Source organism: Doryrhamphus excisus, chromosome 11, assembly GCF_030265055.1.
Source record: "Doryrhamphus excisus isolate RoL2022-K1 chromosome 11, RoL_Dexc_1.0, whole genome shotgun sequence".
NCBI lineage: Eukaryota > Metazoa > Chordata > Actinopteri > Syngnathiformes > Syngnathidae > Doryrhamphus > Doryrhamphus excisus.
In genome coordinates this window covers 2470250-2490142 of record NC_080476.1, presented here as the reverse complement: position 1 = coordinate 2490142, position 19893 = coordinate 2470250, and the positions used below count along the sequence as shown (strand labels likewise).

Below are 19893 nucleotides of genomic sequence, written 5' to 3'. Positions count from 1 at the left end.
AATGGTTGCAATAATTCATTCCTTCTTTTTGGAGACACTGGGCTCTAATTTCGTAGACCAGGTACAGGGACAGGCGCGCGGCACAGGGCGGGTGCACCGTGCCCGTGCCTGGACACATTTTGCTAATTTTGTGAGCAGCGCAGTCTGGCGCACCCATGCCTCCATCCCTCCCAACGAGGGAGGAGAGACAGGGTTTAACACAGCCGAGTGTAATTTTAACCAATCAAATGAATGCCTCTCTTTGCCTTTAAATGCGCATCATTCACCACGTATGGCAAATCCTGGGACACGTCATCTGTTCCTGACAGTTACATTAAACACACCATCAGGATAATCCGGGAATTTGACCCGTTTTCCACCAGCATTCCTGCTCTACATTGCCAAATAGGAGAACCTTTGATGGTATATTCATGGTATCTCTTCCTCATCCTCCTTGAAAAAAAAAATAACAGTAAAAAAATTCCCAGCCGGGAAAAGGCCCGGGGCAGACCTAGGACACGCTGGAGGGACTATGTCTCACAGCTGGCCTGGGAACGCCTTGGTGTCCTCCCGGTGGAGCTGGAGGAGGTGGCCGGGGATCGGGAAGTCTGGGCTTCCCTACTAAGAAATAACGGTTGCTGTCATTGTCATTGTTTTTTCCAGGGGAATGTGAGCGACACTTTGATGACGTGCACCGTGCGGCTATCAGCCAATTTACCACTGTGCGGCCTGGCTGCGCTTTGTCTGCGCCGAGAATAGGCCCCAGGACCGAGCTGGCGACCATTCAGCACACTTTTGGCACCCAGTTTTATCTCAAAATTGTCACTGCGCCATGCTGAAAATGTGGACGCCTCCCCTGGTGCGCCGCCACGCCTATCTCAGTACAGTCCAATCTACCAAATTGGCTGCACCCCGTGGTGCGCTTGACCAAATGACCACTGCGTGGGCTGCGCCACCTTGCACTGAAATTACAGCCCCGTGTGTCTGTAAGTAATGTGTAACTATGACGACATGGTACCAGTGAGAATTGCGAAATGTGTTATGTTAGGCAGCAGTGTTGTTTCACGAGAATAGTAATTTATGTCTAGCTGCTAGCTTATGTCGCTGCTGTCAGACACTAAACTCACACGTATAGTCTAGTTTCACTAATTTGTCAATCGAAAAATGAAGCTTTGGTGTTAAAACACGTGTCTTCTTCCAGAACATTCTGGCATTTATTAACCAGGTAAGTTTTTATTGTATCCATATACTTCCAAAAATATGACTTCATTCAAATTGTGTAGCTTTAGTTTGTGTCCATGTTGGTGTGGACATTGACTCCCCCGACCACTAAATGCTAAATCTTATAGTTCAGTACCCGTGGTTCATGTTTTTTTTTCCCTCTTCATGACATATTTTTTATTGAGAGATTTATGGTCCAGAACATATGGAAGAAAGTCTTACTTGGGTGGGACAAATGATGAAATATTAAAGAGTCATAGTATTAAAAGAATAAAGTTGCAATTTGACAGGAAAGGAGTTAGTACAAGTTAAGAATATAACAAGAATCAAGTTATCAAGTGACCATTTTCCTTGTGATTTTCTGTTCATAACTAATCATAATGGGCGGCACGGTGGTCTAGGGGTTAGCGCGCAGACCTCACAGACCTCACCAGGGTTCAATCCCACCCTCGGGCATCTCTGTGTGGAGTTTGCATGTTCTCCCCGTGCATGCGTGGGTTTTCTCCGGGTACTCCGGTTTCCTCCCACATTCCAAAAACATGCTAGGTTAATTGGCCACTCCAAATTGTCCATAGGTATGAATGTGAGTGTGAATGGTTGTTTGTCTATATGTGCCCTGTGATTGGCTGGCCACCAGTCCAGGGTGTACCCCGCCTTACGCCCAAAGACAGCTGGGATAGGCTCCAGCACCCCCCGCGACCCTCGTGAGGAAAAGCGGTAGAAAATGAATGAATGAATGAATGAACTAATCATAATGCCCAAAGCCATGTCTTGGACTTGGACATTGGACATTTCCCTCTCCCACACTGTCCATGTCTTTTTTTTAATTTATGTTTATTGCCTCCTTCTTGCTCTTTGCACATTCCTGCATCTGCGAGAAAATAGACTTACCTTTCTTTATTGCGAGAACTTCTTCTCTGGCGTTCAACATCTTTATTAATGAAGCTAGGGGTGATGCTTACTGTTGTGTGGCATCATGTCGGACACAACAGGACCATATAATGCCACTATTGCTTCACGGATACGGGAAGTGGTGGTGACAATGCATACCCATGAGGGAACAATGCAAGTCATGCATACTGTTGTCCTACACTGGACATAAGAGTGCTTGACAAGATGTAAATAAGTCATGCTGAAGTGTGGTCGTTTTGTGCCGATGTGCACCACGAATCGCATGCCAAGTGCGTCATTTATGCATAAAAAGAATGCAAACAGTGGCCAGACTAATCTCCACGCTTTTCAGGTGTGCCTTAAAATGACATGGAGGCAAATTGCGGGACAAAAATAACATATATATATATATATATATATATATATATGTATATATATATATATATATATATATATATATATATATATATATATAGAGAGAGAGAGAGAGAGAGAGAGAGAGAGATATACTACAGTATGATAGAGTGAAGAAAATACCTCCTCTCTTTCCCTGTGGAAGTGGTAAGTTTTTGGCTTCTTATGTTGTCCTTTTTCCCCCACTCGGTTTGAAACACTTTCTTATGTTTGCAACAAATACATTGGAAATACGAACTAATGAGCCCGAGCGGTCCTATCACCTGTGCAGTGTTGCGCAATATGAAATAATAACAGACGGCTATAGGTTGTTATTTCATGTCTACATGACTTAATACCATATTTAAGTCATTCTGCTTATTAACTCATTCAATCCCAGCCATTTTTCAAAAGCCGTCCATCTGGGTTTTTGATGATTTAGACCAGGGGTCGGTACCTTTATTATGAAAAGAGCCATTTCACCCCCTTGCTCACTAAAGAAAAATAGCCTGGAGCCGCAAAACATAGTATGTTTAAAACAAAATTGGGGGGAATTTGGGGCTATCAAAGTAGTTCAGATAAGAAAAAAACAAGTTGGAGTACTCTTGCTAGTATTATATTAAATATAAACTTACATAAATATATGTGTAAATTACTGTAAACTTACCTGATACCTGAAGTTCCAATGTCGCTGTTTTATATGATCTCTAATTTATTTTTTAGAATTGTCAAATAGCTTTGGGAAAGTATGAAAAGTATTTATAAAGTATTTTCCTTAATGTTTACCTGTGAAAGAGAACTGAATAGCATCCTGTCTGCTCATCCTTGTACTCATCCAATCACCAGTCAGAACTCAGTCAGGATGCATTCATGGACTCACACAAAGTTGGATTTTTTTAAACTCATTACAAAGACATGCTTTTTCCCCACTGTGGTGTTAAAAAATATTCAAGCATTGCAAAGGGAGCCACAACAAAGAGGCTGAAGAGCCACATGCGGCTCTGGAGCCGCGGGTTGCTGACCCCTGATTTAGACAGATTTTTCAGGCTTAAACAAAAGATTATAGACTCTCATCTTTCATCAGAAAAAAAGTTAGTTTCTACCCTTTTCCGTCGTTTAGTAATCATCAGTAGAACATAGGTACGTAAGTTTCAGCAAAATATCAGTTCTCAACAAAAAGGAGGGAGAAGAAAGGCTATTTGTTAAAAAATGAAAAAAGCCAATGAGATAATATTGAATATTACTTCACAGAAATGGACTTATTGCGGTCCAGGCTGGAGCCAATGAACCGTGACTATCATCGATTGTGAATTCTATTATATCGGACTTGAACAGACACAACTTTTCCCACAAGGCAACACTGCTGCAATGTTTTGGTTTACCGAAGACAACTCCACTTGTTTTCCCCGATTTCCCCGAATTCTGAGCAACCTTAACAATGATGTCAGGATTCAGGCAGGAAAACGATGCAAAGTGCGAAGCACATTTGCTGTGGTGACGTCGGCTGTCGTCCAAATACCAAAAACACCAAGTGGAGTTATGACTTTGTTGCTAATGATTAGCATGCACGCAATCATGCCGATGACGATCGTTCCCGTTCTGTTGCCAGTGGATGAAGACTAAAATAAGTCCCCCCTCCCAACTGAAGATAAAACATAATCATTTAACCAAACAAGATCCAGGATTTGCAGCATGACAGCATGTTTCACTCATTGAACCCGGGAGAGAACACCTGATTAGATTTCCAGTAAGTGGGCAGAGATGGATGTATCTTTTTGGCCTTTCCCCCAGAACGCTTGTCGTGTGAAAATAAGGTGATTTATTTTTGCTCAGACAAAGCAAATAAAGGCTGGCGGCTGAGAGGCAATCAAGTCCTTTTGGGTTGAAACTTTTGATAACGCCACTTCCTCCCTGCAATTACAATCAAGCACATTTGCAAGAAAAGAAATGGAGGGGCATTGTAGAAATGTAACTAGAAATGGACAAAAGCCGCTTCTCATTGTCTTCATGGACAATTTGCATCGGACATCTTGGACGCTTGAACGATTAACTCCAACCTTTTCAAGTGGCCAGAAAACCAAGACATCTCCAGATGATTTACATTTCACGGCAAATTGGTGATCATTTGTCAAATCGGCCGTCATTTCTTCTCTTCCATTAGAAATGCGGACGTCTTTTATGGGTCATTTTGGAATACTGAATACTTCACTGTGATGTCATGAAGCAGAACCTCGGAGGTCCAACACAATTGGTTCCTGGATGACTTTTCATTTGTTCGGATTTGGACTTTTTTCCAACTGGAACTGTACATTTGAAGAAAATCTGTTCAAAGGTCCAACTACTTCCGTAATAACTTAACTCTACTTTTTATAATTAATACACAAGCCCATCCATCCATTTTCTATGCTTATCCTCACTAGGGTGACAGGAGTATGCTGGAGCCTATGCCAGCTGTATTCGGGCGAGAGGCGGGGTACACCCTGGACTGGTGGCCAGCCAATCACAGGGCACATATAGACAAACAACCATTCACACTCACATTCATACCTATGGACAATTTGGAGTCGCTAATTAACCTAGCGTGTTTTTGGAATGTGGGAAGAGAGAACCCACCCACGCACAGGGAGAACATGCAAACTACCAGAAAGAGGAAAGAGAGTAAACGTGTGGCTTTAGAATAAAATAAAGTTTAAAATAAAATAAATAAATTATGTAAGTAATTGTAAAATAATTGTAAAATTACTGGTAAAAAATATTTTATGTGAAAAGAAGTTGAAATCAAGTCATTATAACTATAAAACAAATACAAAAAAATCATGAAATTATGAAAATAATAGTAATTTCACAAGAAAACAATTTCAAACATACAGAGAACATACTAACTCCTTTTTTCTAAAATCACAAATACTTCAACTTGCTGATATAGTTCATGTTCAAACAGCTAAAATAATGCATAAGGCTAAAAATAAGCAATTAGCTAAAAATGTCATCCAATACTTCTCTACAAGAGAGGAGAAATATGATCTCAGGGAAGAAGTACATTTGAAACACTTCTATGCTAGGACTACGTTATGCTAGCCATAGCATTTCAGTATGTGGAATCAAACTATGGAATGGATTGAGTAAGGAAATCAAACAATGCACAACGATGAGCCAATTCAAGAAACAATACAAGCAGTTGATGTTTGCTAAATACAAGGATGAAGAGTCTTGAACCAGTCATGATGTGCTATATATATCACTATATTGACACGCACTATGGTACCCATTATGGCATTGGATGCTCATATCACCGAGTACTTCGGTACCAGGTGCATTATTAAAAAAAATAAAAACCTTCAACTGTATTATGGAAAGCAGGAAGTGAACAAATGTAACAGTTAGTGATTGTAAAAGTACCAGATGGAGGGGTAGGATTTAATAAGCTTTGCTTCTTCCTACTACTTTTGGACAAGTGGAACTGGGAACTGATTATGGGATGCACGTTCAAATGAAATAAAACCATTACCATAAAAAATATTACAAAAGGTACGACTAAATCACAATTTTAAAGAAAAAGTAAGATTTTACAAATCTGGACAAAATGTCACAGTATTATGAGAATTAAGGTAAAATTTTTACAAAAAAATATGTTGTATTACTAGAAAAAAATGGTTATTGTAATACTTCAAGAAAAAGTTATCAAAATATGAGATAAGGACGCACGGCGGTGGAGTGGTTAGCATGTTGGCCACATAGTTAGGAGATTTGGAAGCTCTGGGTTTGAATCTCTGCTTGGGCATCTCCGGGTACTCCGGTTTCCTCCCACATTCCAAAAACATGCTAGGTTAATTGGCCACTCCAAATTGTCCATAGGTATGAATTCACTCGCTTTTCCACCTCCAAAGCACCCGCATATTTACCTACTGATGACGCAGCATCAGGACCAACTGGGGGTTCAGCATCTCGACATGACACTTCAACATGATCACAGCAGGACGGAGGATCCAGCCCACAACCTCCAGGTTAGAAGACAACCCCGCCGCCCCGAATGTGTGAATGGTTGTTTGCCGATGTGTGCCCTGCCATTGGCTGGCCACCAGTCTCTCACCCAAAGCCAGCTGAGATAGGCTCCAATATATCAATGAGCAAATACAAGCAATATCTGGACAATACAATTGTAATGTGAAGAGAAAAAACGTTGAATTATTACAAAAGATTCTTAGTATTTGCTATATTTACTGACACCGCCAGCAACTGATGGGACGGCCAAAATAATTGGGGAAGATGCGATTGATTCCTCTCAGGCTGACATGGCCGTTTCCATCCGCTGCTAGATTCATCACAGCCTGCAGCAGATTACAAATGATCAATTACTCATTTCCAATGATGGATGAGCGACTTCTATCTTTCCTGGCTGTTTCTCCATCAGCCCGTGCATCCATCAGCCCGCTACTTTTCTCCTGACAGCCTTAAAACGTAATCTCTCTCACGGTGCTCAAAACTTTCGCCAAGCGTAACTTTTCTCCCCCACCGTAAATGTCCAGTCAGGCATCGGTAAATCACCTGTGCCGCGGTCATAACCGGCGACACTTGCTTTATAAGGACCTCCAAACCTGTCTGGGCTGATGCCTTTATGTGCACTTTACGTCTTTTACTGCGGCCGACTTTGACATAAACAGCAGCTTCCGCGTCGACAAAAACGACAAAGAAGGTCAAGAACCAAGGCCGAGTTAATTGCTAGAAACACCGAGGCAAGGCAGCAAAGCTGAAATATGTGGACAATATGTCAGAATTTGACCTTAAAATAACAGCGTTAAATCACTGTGATGGCACACTAACTTGTGATAAGGAGAATAGCGTCTTTGACATTGACCGTTTCAACACTCTGTAGCATTAGTCTGAACGTCTAGGCTAACTTTGTTTTCCTGCATTACGTTGACATGTTGAAATAATCTTCACATTTGTTTGCTGTTTATCACGATCGAGGTAGGAGCACTGAAGTCACGCTGAAATGTACACAACACACGATAGCATCGTCTGTGACGGGAAAACCATGGACTATACTGGAAGGGATACGATTCAGACACATTCATTTATGACAATATCCCTCTCCTGGTCACTATTACAGTGGCCGTCATCAGCAAAAGTAAACACTGTTGAACAACAAAGGGAGAGAAATGAATGCAGAGCTGATGAGGTCTGATTTTTTGGTGCAAACGGTTTAGTGATGCAAATGAATGACTTTTGAATTTATTGTTTTGAAGAGCAGAAGAAACACTTTACTTAAGTGACGCCTCAAGGAACGAATTGATAACTGGTTGCTGTTTTGTGGTTGACTAGGGGCCTATTATTAGTCAAAACATATTGAAAAACAAGCCATCTGTAGTATTTGGGTCAGCAGGCATCAGTAATGTTACACGGATGAGAAATGACCATAACGCTGCATGGAGTCACTAAGGCATGTCCGACACGACATAATGCAGGGGCGGGCAAACTTTTTGACTGGCGGGCCGCATTGATTTAACAAAATTGACGAGGGGCCACACTCGATATTTTACACGTAAGAGGCCACCTGGAATGATTGAATGATTACAAATTTCCCCACTGAGGGACAAATAAAGGCATATCTTAAAATATCTTAATTGTATCTGTAAAAGTGTCATGCAATCTGCTTTATGGGCACTTTGAGATCATTTATTGGATGTAAAGTGCATTATAAATTTATAATAATAAATTCATTATTATTTATATTATTATTTATTATTATTATTAATGGTATTATTATTATTATTATATGCTTGTGTCCCTTTTTTCAAGAGCACTTTGTAAATAACAGACCACATCAAATAACGAAATTATTGTATCTGTAAAAGTGTCATGCAATCTGCTATATGTGCACTTTGAGATCATTTATTTGATGTAAAGTGTGTTATAAATTTATAATAAGAATAATTTTTTAAATTATATTATATTATTATTATTTGTTATTATTATTATTATTATTATGTGCCTGTGTCCCTTTTTTCAGGAGCACTTTGTAAATAACAGACCGCATCAAATAACGAAATTATTGTAATCTGCTATGTGTGCACTTTAAGATAATTTATTTGATGTAAAGTGCGTTATAAATTTATAATAATAAGAATACATTTATTATTATTTGATATTATTTGTTACTATTATTTTATATTATTATTATTTGTATTATTAGTATGATGTAAAGTGCGTTATAAATTTATAAGAAGAATAAATTTAGTATTATTTTATATTATTTGTTATTATTTTCTATTATTATTATTTGTTATTATTATTATTATTATGTGCCTGTGTCCCTTTTTTCAGGAGCACTTTGTAAACAACAGACCGCATCAAATAACGAAATTATTGTATCTGTAAAAGTGTTATGCAATCTGCTATATGTGCACTTTGAGATCATTTATTTGATGTAAAGTGCGTTATCAATTTATAATAAGAAGAATAAATTTATTATTTAATATTATTATTATGTGCTCGTGTCCCTTTTTTCAGGAGCACTTTGTAAACAACAGGCCGCATCAAATAAAAAAATTGATAAAACAGCCAAACCATGAAAATGTCGTCTCAAGCCATGATGCCAGCTTGTATGTTGACTTTAAATGAAATGCTTTGGAAAGAACGGGCGGGCCGTATTCAAAACACTTGGCGGGCCGGATGTGGCCCCCGGGCCGTAGTTTGCCCACCCCTGACATAATGAAACCTTCCACACGTTTTTTTTTTTTTTTTTTACGTTTTTGGCATCCTACTTTGTTTTTCTTCCCCACTCCGTGTGAAACATTGAGAATAAATAAATTGGAGGCTAACAAATTAGCTCAGTAGCATGCTAATGCTTAACCCCAGGCTCACACTGAATCCGTTGCGGCTCCGGTCCTCATCCAGTCCGGCTTGCAGCGAAGTGCCACTCACACTGACTTCGATAGCCACAGCGGCAACTCCGCTTGGAAGCTCTGACTTTCTTTTTTTCATTTGAGACTTTTCTGTTATTTGGGAGCTTAAAAGTGAAAGCATGAATTGTTGTGCAGTTTGTGTTCTCACTGCGAACGAAGCATTCCCAGGCGGTCAGCGTGCAGTCAGCTCCCGTGCCATCTCACCCTGTTTTACACAGCTGGATCTAAATCTAATCTTCATTAAATGACTACTCATTACACTTAAACCTCATTTGGACTCCATCACTTAACTGAACGTGTGATGGAGGATTGTTGTGTGTGAAATAAGTTAACCAAGTAGTCCTAAATGCAAGATAAAGGGTGGAAGCTGGAGGCCAGTCTGGAAGTAATTGGTATGCTGTCTAGACTTTGAGAGGCTCTGGCCGAGCTGGAGCCTATCCCAGCTGATTTTGGGCGAGAGGCGGGGTACACCCTGGACTGGTGGCCAGCCAATCACAGGGCACATATAGACAAACAACCATTCACACTCACATTCATACCTATGGACAATTTGGAGTGGCCAATTAACCTAGCATGTTTTTGGAATGGGGGAGGAAACATGCAAACTCCACACAGAGATGGCCCAGGCGAAGATTCAAACCCGGGTCTGACTGTGTGGCCATCATGCTAACCACTGTTAGCAAGAGGGGATAGAAAAGAAGAGAATAGGGGACAAGAGCAGGACAACATCGAGAGAGATGAGAACAGCAACAATTACTCAATAATCTTCATTCATTCATTTTCTACTGCTTTTTCCTCACGAGGGTCGCGGGGGTGCTGGAGCCTATCCCAGCTGTCTTCGGGCGAGAGGCGGGGTACACCCTGGCCAGCCAATCACAGGGCACATATAGACAAACAACCATTCACACTCACATTCATACCTATGGACAATTTGGAGTGGCTTATTAACCTAGCATGTTTTTGGAATGTGGGAGGAAACCGGAGTACCCGGAGAAAACCCACGCATGCACGGGGAGAACATGCAAACTCCACACAGAGATGGCCGAGTGTGGAATCGAACCCAGATCTTCCCCATATCCTGACTGTATGACCAACTATTACAATTATTTTAGAATAATGGCCAATTTCAAATGAACAAACCAAGTAGTTCTAAACATAATTAAAGCGTTTTCGTAGATTTTTGTTTGGCCTACTAAGTTCCAACATCATATGCCAATAATATGAAAATGAGCCGATGCGACTTCTGGGACTTTTCTTACTGATGCGTTGGCAACAGTGCAGTGGAGTCCAACTGTTGCTGTGAAAACACAGGAGGGGCTTTGGGGGGGGTGTGTGTTAGTGTAAGTGAGTGTGAGTGACAGTTGATAGTTTGACAATTGGCGACATGCCTGCTCCGATGATGCTCATCCTTGTGGCGTGGTTGCGGGATGACAGTAACCTGTTTTGTTCAATAAAGCAATTGTTGATTGTTCACTTCCATTACCTCCATTCGTCGCATAGTTCACACTGTCAGACTGTTAACAATAACAGCTGAAATAGCTTCCCTGCTGCCTTGTACAAACAAATGCAGCTCAGACCGTTCAGGAAGGCAGGCTGCGCGGATGCACACATGCTTTCGCTAGAAATTGAAGTGATCACATAACTGTCTGATTGATAATAATCACTGAACCATTTGTGCTCATTCCAGATGAATGAATGGTGCGGTTGAAAGACAAGAGAAATATTGTCGGTTTAGTCACTTCTGTAGAATGTTTCACCTTCCCTGGGTGCTGGACTTTCTGTAGCCTCTGAAGTGTGCAGGTGCAAAAGTACTTGCTCAAGGGTACATTTGACGGGGAACAGACACATTTTAGGGTTGCCCCACCAAATTAGAATACGCTCAGCTGCACTCACCACTCAGCTTTTCCTCCTTTCGCACATGGGACAATAGGGCCCATGACACATACAGAACACGGAACAATTTTCTCCTTTTCTCCATACTGGAGCAGAATTCCATGCAGCGCTGTGTTCCTGTGATGATGCAATAAAGTGCATGACAACAGTGACTTTACCCCAGATTTGTCCCATGAGTTGTGGTCGGTTTTCGGTGTTGAAGAAAGGAGTTCCAGGTACTTGGTGGGATCGCTTAAGTAAAGCGTTTTGCTTCTCACAACAATATGCGTTCAAAAGAGTAACACTTTTGCATCACAAAACCTTTTCCAGAAAAAGACCTCACAATTTCCATCACCTGCTTCACCCTTGAAAACATGTTTGTTCATCTGTCTTGGGTGTGTAAGAACATAATTCTTCTTCCTGAAGAGTACACTACACATTTCATCCGGGCCCTTTGACTCCCACTTCATAGCCAATATGGCAAGAAATCAAAGTTGTTTACAAACAATGTCCGAGACAGTTAAACAAGGGCATATATAGGACCATATAGATTCAGACACATTCTCTTTGTTACGGCCCAGATACTTACTTTGTGATGATACCACTCTCGCCCAGCTCTCAATTTCTTAAGTGACCCCACCAACTGGCCGGAACTACTTTCCTCAACACCGGAGTAAAAGACCAGAACTAGGCTCATGGGACAAAGTGGGGGGAAAAGTCACTCATCGTTAATGCACCACACTGCTGATGAGAATGTCATGGGGTAAAAAAAGAAACTATCCCTTTAATGTTGTGGCACAACACTGTGGATTCCCACTGTGGACCCACAAACCAAACTACATCAACTATGGTCCATTTTCTTGCATTTGTTTAAGTGGCAAATGTGCCACAACCAAACGTATCGCTGCGACTGGCTGACCATGACAACGACGTGTTTCCTTAGTGCGTATATTCTGTATGTCTATGGGACTGCTTTTGTGTACATGTACGCTGTGACACCTGACTTGAGCATTCACAAATATTCGGAATAAATATTGTGAAAACCAACCAACAAAAATACACCCAAAGTGACATTGTGGATACCTTCAACGCGGTGGATCCCAGCTCCAGGCCCACCAGGACCGTCCTGTCCACCAGCTCTGCTATCCGGGGGTCCGCCACCTTCAGCGAGTCCTGTACCAGGTCCGTGACATCCACCTGCCATTCGGGTCCCAGCATAGTGATGACTTGGTCCGTGCCCTCGGTGGACGTGGTGTGGAACTGGGTCAGGACTTTGACCAGGGCACGCTGGTACTGCAGGGTGCATCCTCGGCTCACCCGGCGTTCGTCATCGTCTTCGTCTGCATCGCTGTCTCTGGTGCTCCTTGGGAAGAAGAGGAACATGAAGAACGATTGCTGCTTAAATGTCCATTTTTTATGTGCGACAGGGATATGACAAGTACATATCGTCCTGCCGTGGTGGAGGTTATGTCTCCATTTGTTGGTCTGCAACTTTCTGTCCAAACATTTTCAAAAGACAAAACTTGCAGCTTGCAATTCCACATGAATTTCAACATTTATTTACAGTACGTGAACCTGTGACGTCCAAACGTCTTCCGGTAAGGATCCATTCATCCATCCATTTTCCTGCAGGGGCAGCAGTCTTAGTAGGGAAGCCCAGACTTCCCGGTCCCCGGCCACCTCCTCCAGCTCCACCGGGAGGACACCAAGGTGTTCCCAGGTCAGCTGTGAGACATAATCCCTCCAGCGTGTCCTAGGTCTGCCTCGGGGCCTTTTCCCGGCTGGGCATGCCCGGAACACCTCACCAGGGAGGCGTCCGGGAGGCATCCGGACTAGATGCCCGAGCCACCTCAACTGACTCCTCTCGATGTGAAGGAGACGCGGCTCTACTCTGAGCCCCTCCTGGATGGCTGAGATCCTCACACTATCTCTTAGGGTGAGTCCAGCTACCCTACGGAGGAAACTCATTTCAGGACCTCATTCCCAACCCGGAGGGAGCATTCCGCCCTTTTCCGACTGAGAACCATGGCCTCTGATTTGGAGGTCTCATCCCAGACGCTTCACACTCAGATGCAAACCGTCCCAGTAAACGCTGAAGGTCGCAGCCCGAAGAGGCCATAAGAACCACATCATCTGCAAATAGCAGAGATGAGATTCTAAGGCCCCCGAACTGGACTCCCTCAACACCTTGGCTGCGCCTAGAAATTCTGTCCATGAAAATTGTGAACAGAATCGGTGACAAAGGTCAGCCTTGGCGGAGGCCAACGTTAACCGGAAACAGGCTCGACTTACTACTGGCAATGCGAACCAGACTACTGCCCCGTTTGTACAAGGACCGGATAGCACGTAGTAACGCGCCACCAATCCCGTACTCCCGGCCACTTTGATATTTTGGAAAGCAGCACATGTATATATGCTAATAATTGATATATGGTTAGCTCTGTGATACAGTTGGAAAAGCCCATTATTAGTATGAACTTCACTCTTTGCTCTTTTTCTGTTATTGTCCCACCCAAAAATATTTAATAATTTAATATTAATTAAATATTATATTAATTTAATACTTTTTCTTCTTAAATATCAGTTTTATTTCTTGTTTTTTTAAATTAGCATTTTACGACTTTGAAAAAATACCATATTTTTTCTTACATATTTAAAGGGGACCTATTATGCTCATTTTCCAACCCTTTGTATTGAGTTGTGGACTCAATACACACAATAACCTGCACAGAAAGCTTTCTAGATCTTCCAGAATCTGCACCTATTCCAGCTGTATTTCCTTTGATCTGTGCTTCCTGTGAGTCAAAAGAGCAAGCAGTAAGTACCAATTTATCAGTGTCCTAACTGTGTTTATTTTGTGTCATGGAACAAAAGTGCTTGTCTGTGTAGCATTATAGAGTGTGCATACGGGGTGCTAATTACAAGATCACCAAGTCAGCCATTTCCCACCACAATCAGTGAGTCTACCTAAGTTTTGCAGCACTACCAACACTTGTAGTAGTAGTATGTTCAAAGCGGACATTTTACAAAGATAAATTGACATTTATTATCAATTCCTATACTGTTTATCAACTCCTATGAAGTTGGGTTTGACAACTAACGGTGCAACACTCGGAGTGTGAGCAAGCACAGCGGAGTTGGTGTGCCTGGAGTCGGGCTCTGGGTGGAATAAATTAAAACAGACCGGTTTGGCGGGAAGCACAAATCTAACGAAATACAGCTGCAATAGGTACAGATTCTGGAAGATCTAGAAAGTGTACTGTACTGGTTATTGTGTGTAGCTGCTCTATACGAGCTGCACAGCAAGGAGACCTGAGTTCGATTCCAACCTCAGTCATCTCTGCTTGATTTTGCATGTTCTCCCCGTGCATGCGTGGGTTTTCTCCGGGTACTCCGGTTTCCTCCCACATTCCAAAAACATGCTAGGTTAATTGGCCACTCCAAATTGTCCATAGGTATGAATGTGAGTGTGAATGGTTGTTTGTCTATATGTGCCCTTTGATTGGCTGGCCACCAGTCCAGGGTGTACCCCGCCTCTCGCCCGAAGACAGCTGGGATAGGCTCCAGCACCCCCGCGACCCTCGTGAGGATAAGCGGTAGAAAATAAATGAATGAATGCTCTATGGGAGTCCACAACTCAATTTAAAAGGGGCGAAAAATGAGCATAATAGTCCCTGTTAAGCTTTTTATACAAGACTCCACTGAATTTAAACTTTATATCATTTTATATCATATTGTGATATATCCAATAATATTGTGATACATCCAATAATATTGTGATATATACTAATATATATATATATATATATATATATACAGAGTGTATATAGAGTGTGTATATATATATCGTCCAATCCTACCTCTTAGCATATCTACATGTGTTGGCCCTTGGATAACTTCATTTTACCAGCTTTTGGCAATGGAAAATCATGAGCAGCAAGTAGCGATGTGCTGTGTGATTTAAAAAAAATCAAAGCTTGAGTAGGTAAACGAGCCACTCGGGTAACTTACTCGTGCTAAGATGCTGAGTCCCTGATTAACGGTTAGAAAGTAGAAAGCAACGCTAACTCGTCACGTCTTTAAAGCGCGCAGCAGCTGCTAATTCTGCCGCACGCCGCCGCGTCTCGGCGCGTGCCATCTGTTCCTGAAGGATCTCCACTCGCTTTGTAATTTGACATCAAATCAACGCTGATGAGACACTCGGCACCCATTCACGAATCAATCCATGGCATTATCCCTTCTGATGTCGAGGGGGAGCCAGCAGGGAAGAAACGATAAGCGAACCAGAAAGGGGGTTTTTGGAGCGGAGCCCCTTCTAATTTCATAAGGGGGGAGGTTGCCTGGGCAGCAGGGTCAAACATGCCAGGTGCAGCCCTGGCTGAGTGCAATCTGCTCCACAACAAGACGTACCGCTCGGCCCAACTTCCCTCTGCAGACTTGACAGGCTGCCAGTTCCCCCTTAAAAGCTCTCGTCTGCTTGACATTCAGGAGACGCAGAGAAGCGTCAGCCGGCGACAAAGCCAGTCTTTCACCCAACAGCTCCAATTAGAAGCACTCCTCTTCTAGTGCTACTCTTAAATGATTAAAAAAAGGAAGACATCTCTCGCCTGGCGCGGTGTGACTTCCCAACAATGCTACAAAGTAAATAGGAATTGGAGAACAGGAAAATTACAGGAAAGCTATAATCAGCTAATTATCAAAGAACATTATGTTTGACATGTAGTGAATAACGAACATGGCTCACCTCCTCTTGGGTCGCTGCAGATGCTGTGCTTTTAGAGGACCAATCAAGTTGTATTTTTATCCAAAAAGTATGTAGTAGATATTTATTCATTCATTTTTAGGGAAGAGCGTGGGAAGAGAGTCACTACACACGGAAGTTCTGTCACAACTGGCTAGTTTCCGCCAATCTCAGAAGTGTATTCTCTCCAGTTGGGCCCTTTTCTGGGCCCTTGTCTATAAGTCTCGCGCCTTCATATCCTGCACTGTTGCTACTTCTCAGTTGCCAACACGACGCCGTTTCTACACAGAAACTGTCTTCGCTAACCACCACTCTTCTACTCCACTGCTGCCTGCCATAAGCAGAATCGTGCACGTTCAGCCTTGTACTGGCTGTCTGCCTACTGTTTTTCAGCAACCTTACCCACCATGAAAATATGAGCTGGGAAACCTCATATTACAAATATACAACATAAGGTGGCCAAAAATATTTCAATACAGTAAAGTCTTGTTATATCGATATCGGTTATATCGAAGTACTGCTTATTACGATGCTATTTTCATTTCCCGGCAAATTTCTAGTCTTTTATGATATAATTAGTTCCGGTTAGTACGATAATCCGGTTACTACGATGCCCTTTTCATCTCCGGCCAGCCAATTTGGTCTGCTTATATCGATACAAAAGCAGCTTAAAGCTGAATCAATATTTGCTTAAGGATTTCAATACCACCATTAGCGAAATCTGTAAACAGCGTATTGTTTGATTTTCGGCTAACACCGTTTCGGCTTTTCCACCAACGACGGTAATTAGAGGATTACAGGTAATTAATATGAGGTAAGTATTAAACAATCTTTTGAAGTAAAGGAGTAAATATTTGTATAATTTAGAGGGAAGATTCAGTGAATAGACTTAGTGTTTTTAGATTCAATATTTTTCAATATTATATTGTTCAATATTCTTGGCACTAGCTTTACTGATAAATTATGAAAGTAAACTTACGGTATTGCTTGATCAAAGAAGCAATCTCTTGTTGTTTGAAATAAATCAATACACTTGTATCTTAAAGATTAATATGATAAGTAAATCTACAATACTAGTGAACATCAAAAGGGATGAAAGCAGGTATAAATTGGAGTTGTGAAGCGAGATTTTTTTAAAGTATTGCAGAATAAGTAATGTAAACGTTGCAGTTTTTGTTTTCCATACATGTATTTAATTGTGTTGTATTCAGATAATGTGTTGTATTGCAATAATCCCTGTTTTTCATATGTACATGCTGGCGTTCGTGGTTTCTCTCGTGTGTATAGAACAATGTCGAGTGCATTATTGAATATTTACTCAGAGTCACTATTGCAAGAGTGCGTTATGAAAATAATAAATGTTGACTTTTAATGCAGTTCGGCGCAGGATCGGATATATCGATAGTCCGGTTATATCGATATTTTTTCCGACTCCCGAGAATAGCGATATAACGAGACTTTACTGTAGTTCATCTTCAAACAGCTAACATAATGCATAAGGCTAAAAATAAGCAATTAGCTAAAAATGTCATCCAATACTTCTCTACAAGAGAGGAGAAATATGATCTCAGGGAAGAAGTACATTTGAAACACTTCTATGCTAGGACTACGTTATGCTAGCCATAGCATTTCAGTATGTGGAATCAAACTATGGAATGGATTGAGTAAGGAAATCAAACAATGCACAACGATGAGCCAATTCAAGAAACAATACAAGCAGTTGATGTTTGCTAAATACAAGGATGAAGAGTCTTGAACCAGTCATGATGTGCTATATATATCACTATATTGACACTTACTATGGTACCCATTATGGCATTGGATGCTCATATCACCTCCTACTTTGGTACGAGGTGCATTATTAAAAAAACAAACAAACCTTAAACTGTATTATGGAAAGCAGGAAGTGAACAAATGTAACAGTTAGTGATTGTAAAAGTACCAGATGGAGGGGTAGGATTTAATAAGCTTTGCTTCTTCCTACTCCTTTTGGACATGTGGAACTGGGAACTGATTATGGGATGCACTCAATTGTAATCTGATGCATGTTCAAATGAAATTAAACCATTACCATTACCATTAAAAATGTTATTATCATAAGATGTATTCTTTCCTAATAATATGGCACATTTGCTCGAGTAATATGACATTTTTAATTAAAACTGATGCATCACAGATTAATTACAGGAGTAATGCCACCTGCGTATACGTTTTTAATCTATCGGTGATAGGATGAGTTTTTTATCTAGAGGGGATGGAAATCTGTCTGTGGTATAAATTTGGGAAATATGGGCTATCATTTTTAAAAAAAAAGTAATACATAGTTGTGACCAGTCCAGGGTGTACCCCGCCTCTCGCACAAAGACAGCTGGGATAGGCTCCAGCACCCCCGTGGCCCCAGTAAGGGTAAGCGGTATAGAAAATGAATGGATGGAATCCCACAGTTTTTGCATGTTTAATGTGAGCTGTGTTTTCTCCTGCATTCTTTGTTGGTCTTTGAACACACCAATAATTTTGTCCCACGCTGCACAAATATACTGTATTCTTACCTTTGCTGATCCTATGGGAATGCATGAAGGTAAGGTTCGATGGCCTTATTGCGTGCTAAAGTGGATATTTCTATGGTGTACTTTCTGAAAAACCCTCCAGGCTCTTACTGGTGGATGGGGGTTCTCTATTCGTTTAGTGTTTTTAATTTGATGTTCTTCCTGTCATAGTTTTACACAATACATAATAATGGTCAGGTAGTTGTCCTCGACTATGCCTGCCATTAAATAGCAACTTGTAACCTAAATTTTAGCTTGCAGTTCAAAGGAAAAAAATCAGCCATGACTTGCATTTAAAAAACACTTGTATGCCAAGTGGAATGAATTTTTTTTTTTAATGATCGGATTCGAACGGCACCAATATTGATTGGTGGCCGATCGATCAGAGCATGTATAAAACCTTACAATTTGACGAGAATGCTGTAATAGTCAGAGAAGAAGCATTCACCTAACCAGAAGTGTTTTAATATATATTTTCTATTTGATGTTACCTGATGAATACATCGTACAGTATGTAGTCATGCATGGATTTTTCCTCGACAAAGTTTAATCGCACACAATTAGTGGTTACAACAACACAAAAGGCCTCTTGAGGCGTATTCTTCATGACATTTTTGAAAAGTTGACGTCACTAATGGCACAAGCAGGTTCCATTTGTCTCGCTTGCTCGATTTATTATTTTGACATCATTATTAAAGGCTAATGAATGAGCTGATGTTTACGATGACAAGGCTCGTTATTCATCTCTCTGCGCTGATACAAATTGAAGTGATTATCTTCTTCAGTGTGCAGCATGGCGGGGCACTGCACTGCACTGCACTGCACGGCACTGCACTGTCATTGTAAGAAATGTGTGCAAAGAATATTCGGGCACAGCTCCTACTCCCCCTACGTGACTCGCCTTGCTCACCGTGACACATTGCAGACCTTTTTCACGCATGCAACAACAACAAGGTCTCCTGGCCTGTCCGGCAGAATTGCTCACCGGCTGCGTTATCCGGCGAGCGGAGCTTTGAACCCTAATAAGAAGAGACAATATTCTTTTTGCGTAGGGGAAAAAAAACAAACAAATATCAAGCTTATTTTCAGGAAGCAACAGGAGAAGGTAAACTTCCTTGCCCTGACCTGAGTTTAAGAGGGTGTTTGACAGAGACAGAGAGCCTCCATGTCTCATTGCTTTTTCCTGCATGGCTTTAAATGAATGACTAGCCATCTGCAGTGTACCAAACTCACTTACCTTCTAAGTACCACAATAAGTAACTGTCCTGGAGGTAACGTCAATGCTAGATATTGATTTATAGATACTATATCATACGTACGCATGATGTATGACTTCACAACACAG

At 41.4% G+C, this 19893-nt stretch overlaps 1 protein-coding gene across 3 annotated transcripts in view; it reads right to left on the bottom strand.

Moving 5' to 3' along the window:
* tmem132e (transmembrane protein 132E) overlaps positions 1-19893 on the bottom strand; it is a 402168-nt gene that overhangs the window by 15622 nt on the left and 366653 nt on the right. For all 3 annotated transcript variants that reach the window (XM_058088316.1, XM_058088317.1, XM_058088315.1), the window contains one exon: positions 12345-12624. In XM_058088316.1, coding sequence (XP_057944299.1) covers positions 12345-12624 — 280 coding nt within the window. The remainder of the gene's footprint in view (positions 1-12344; positions 12625-19893) is intronic.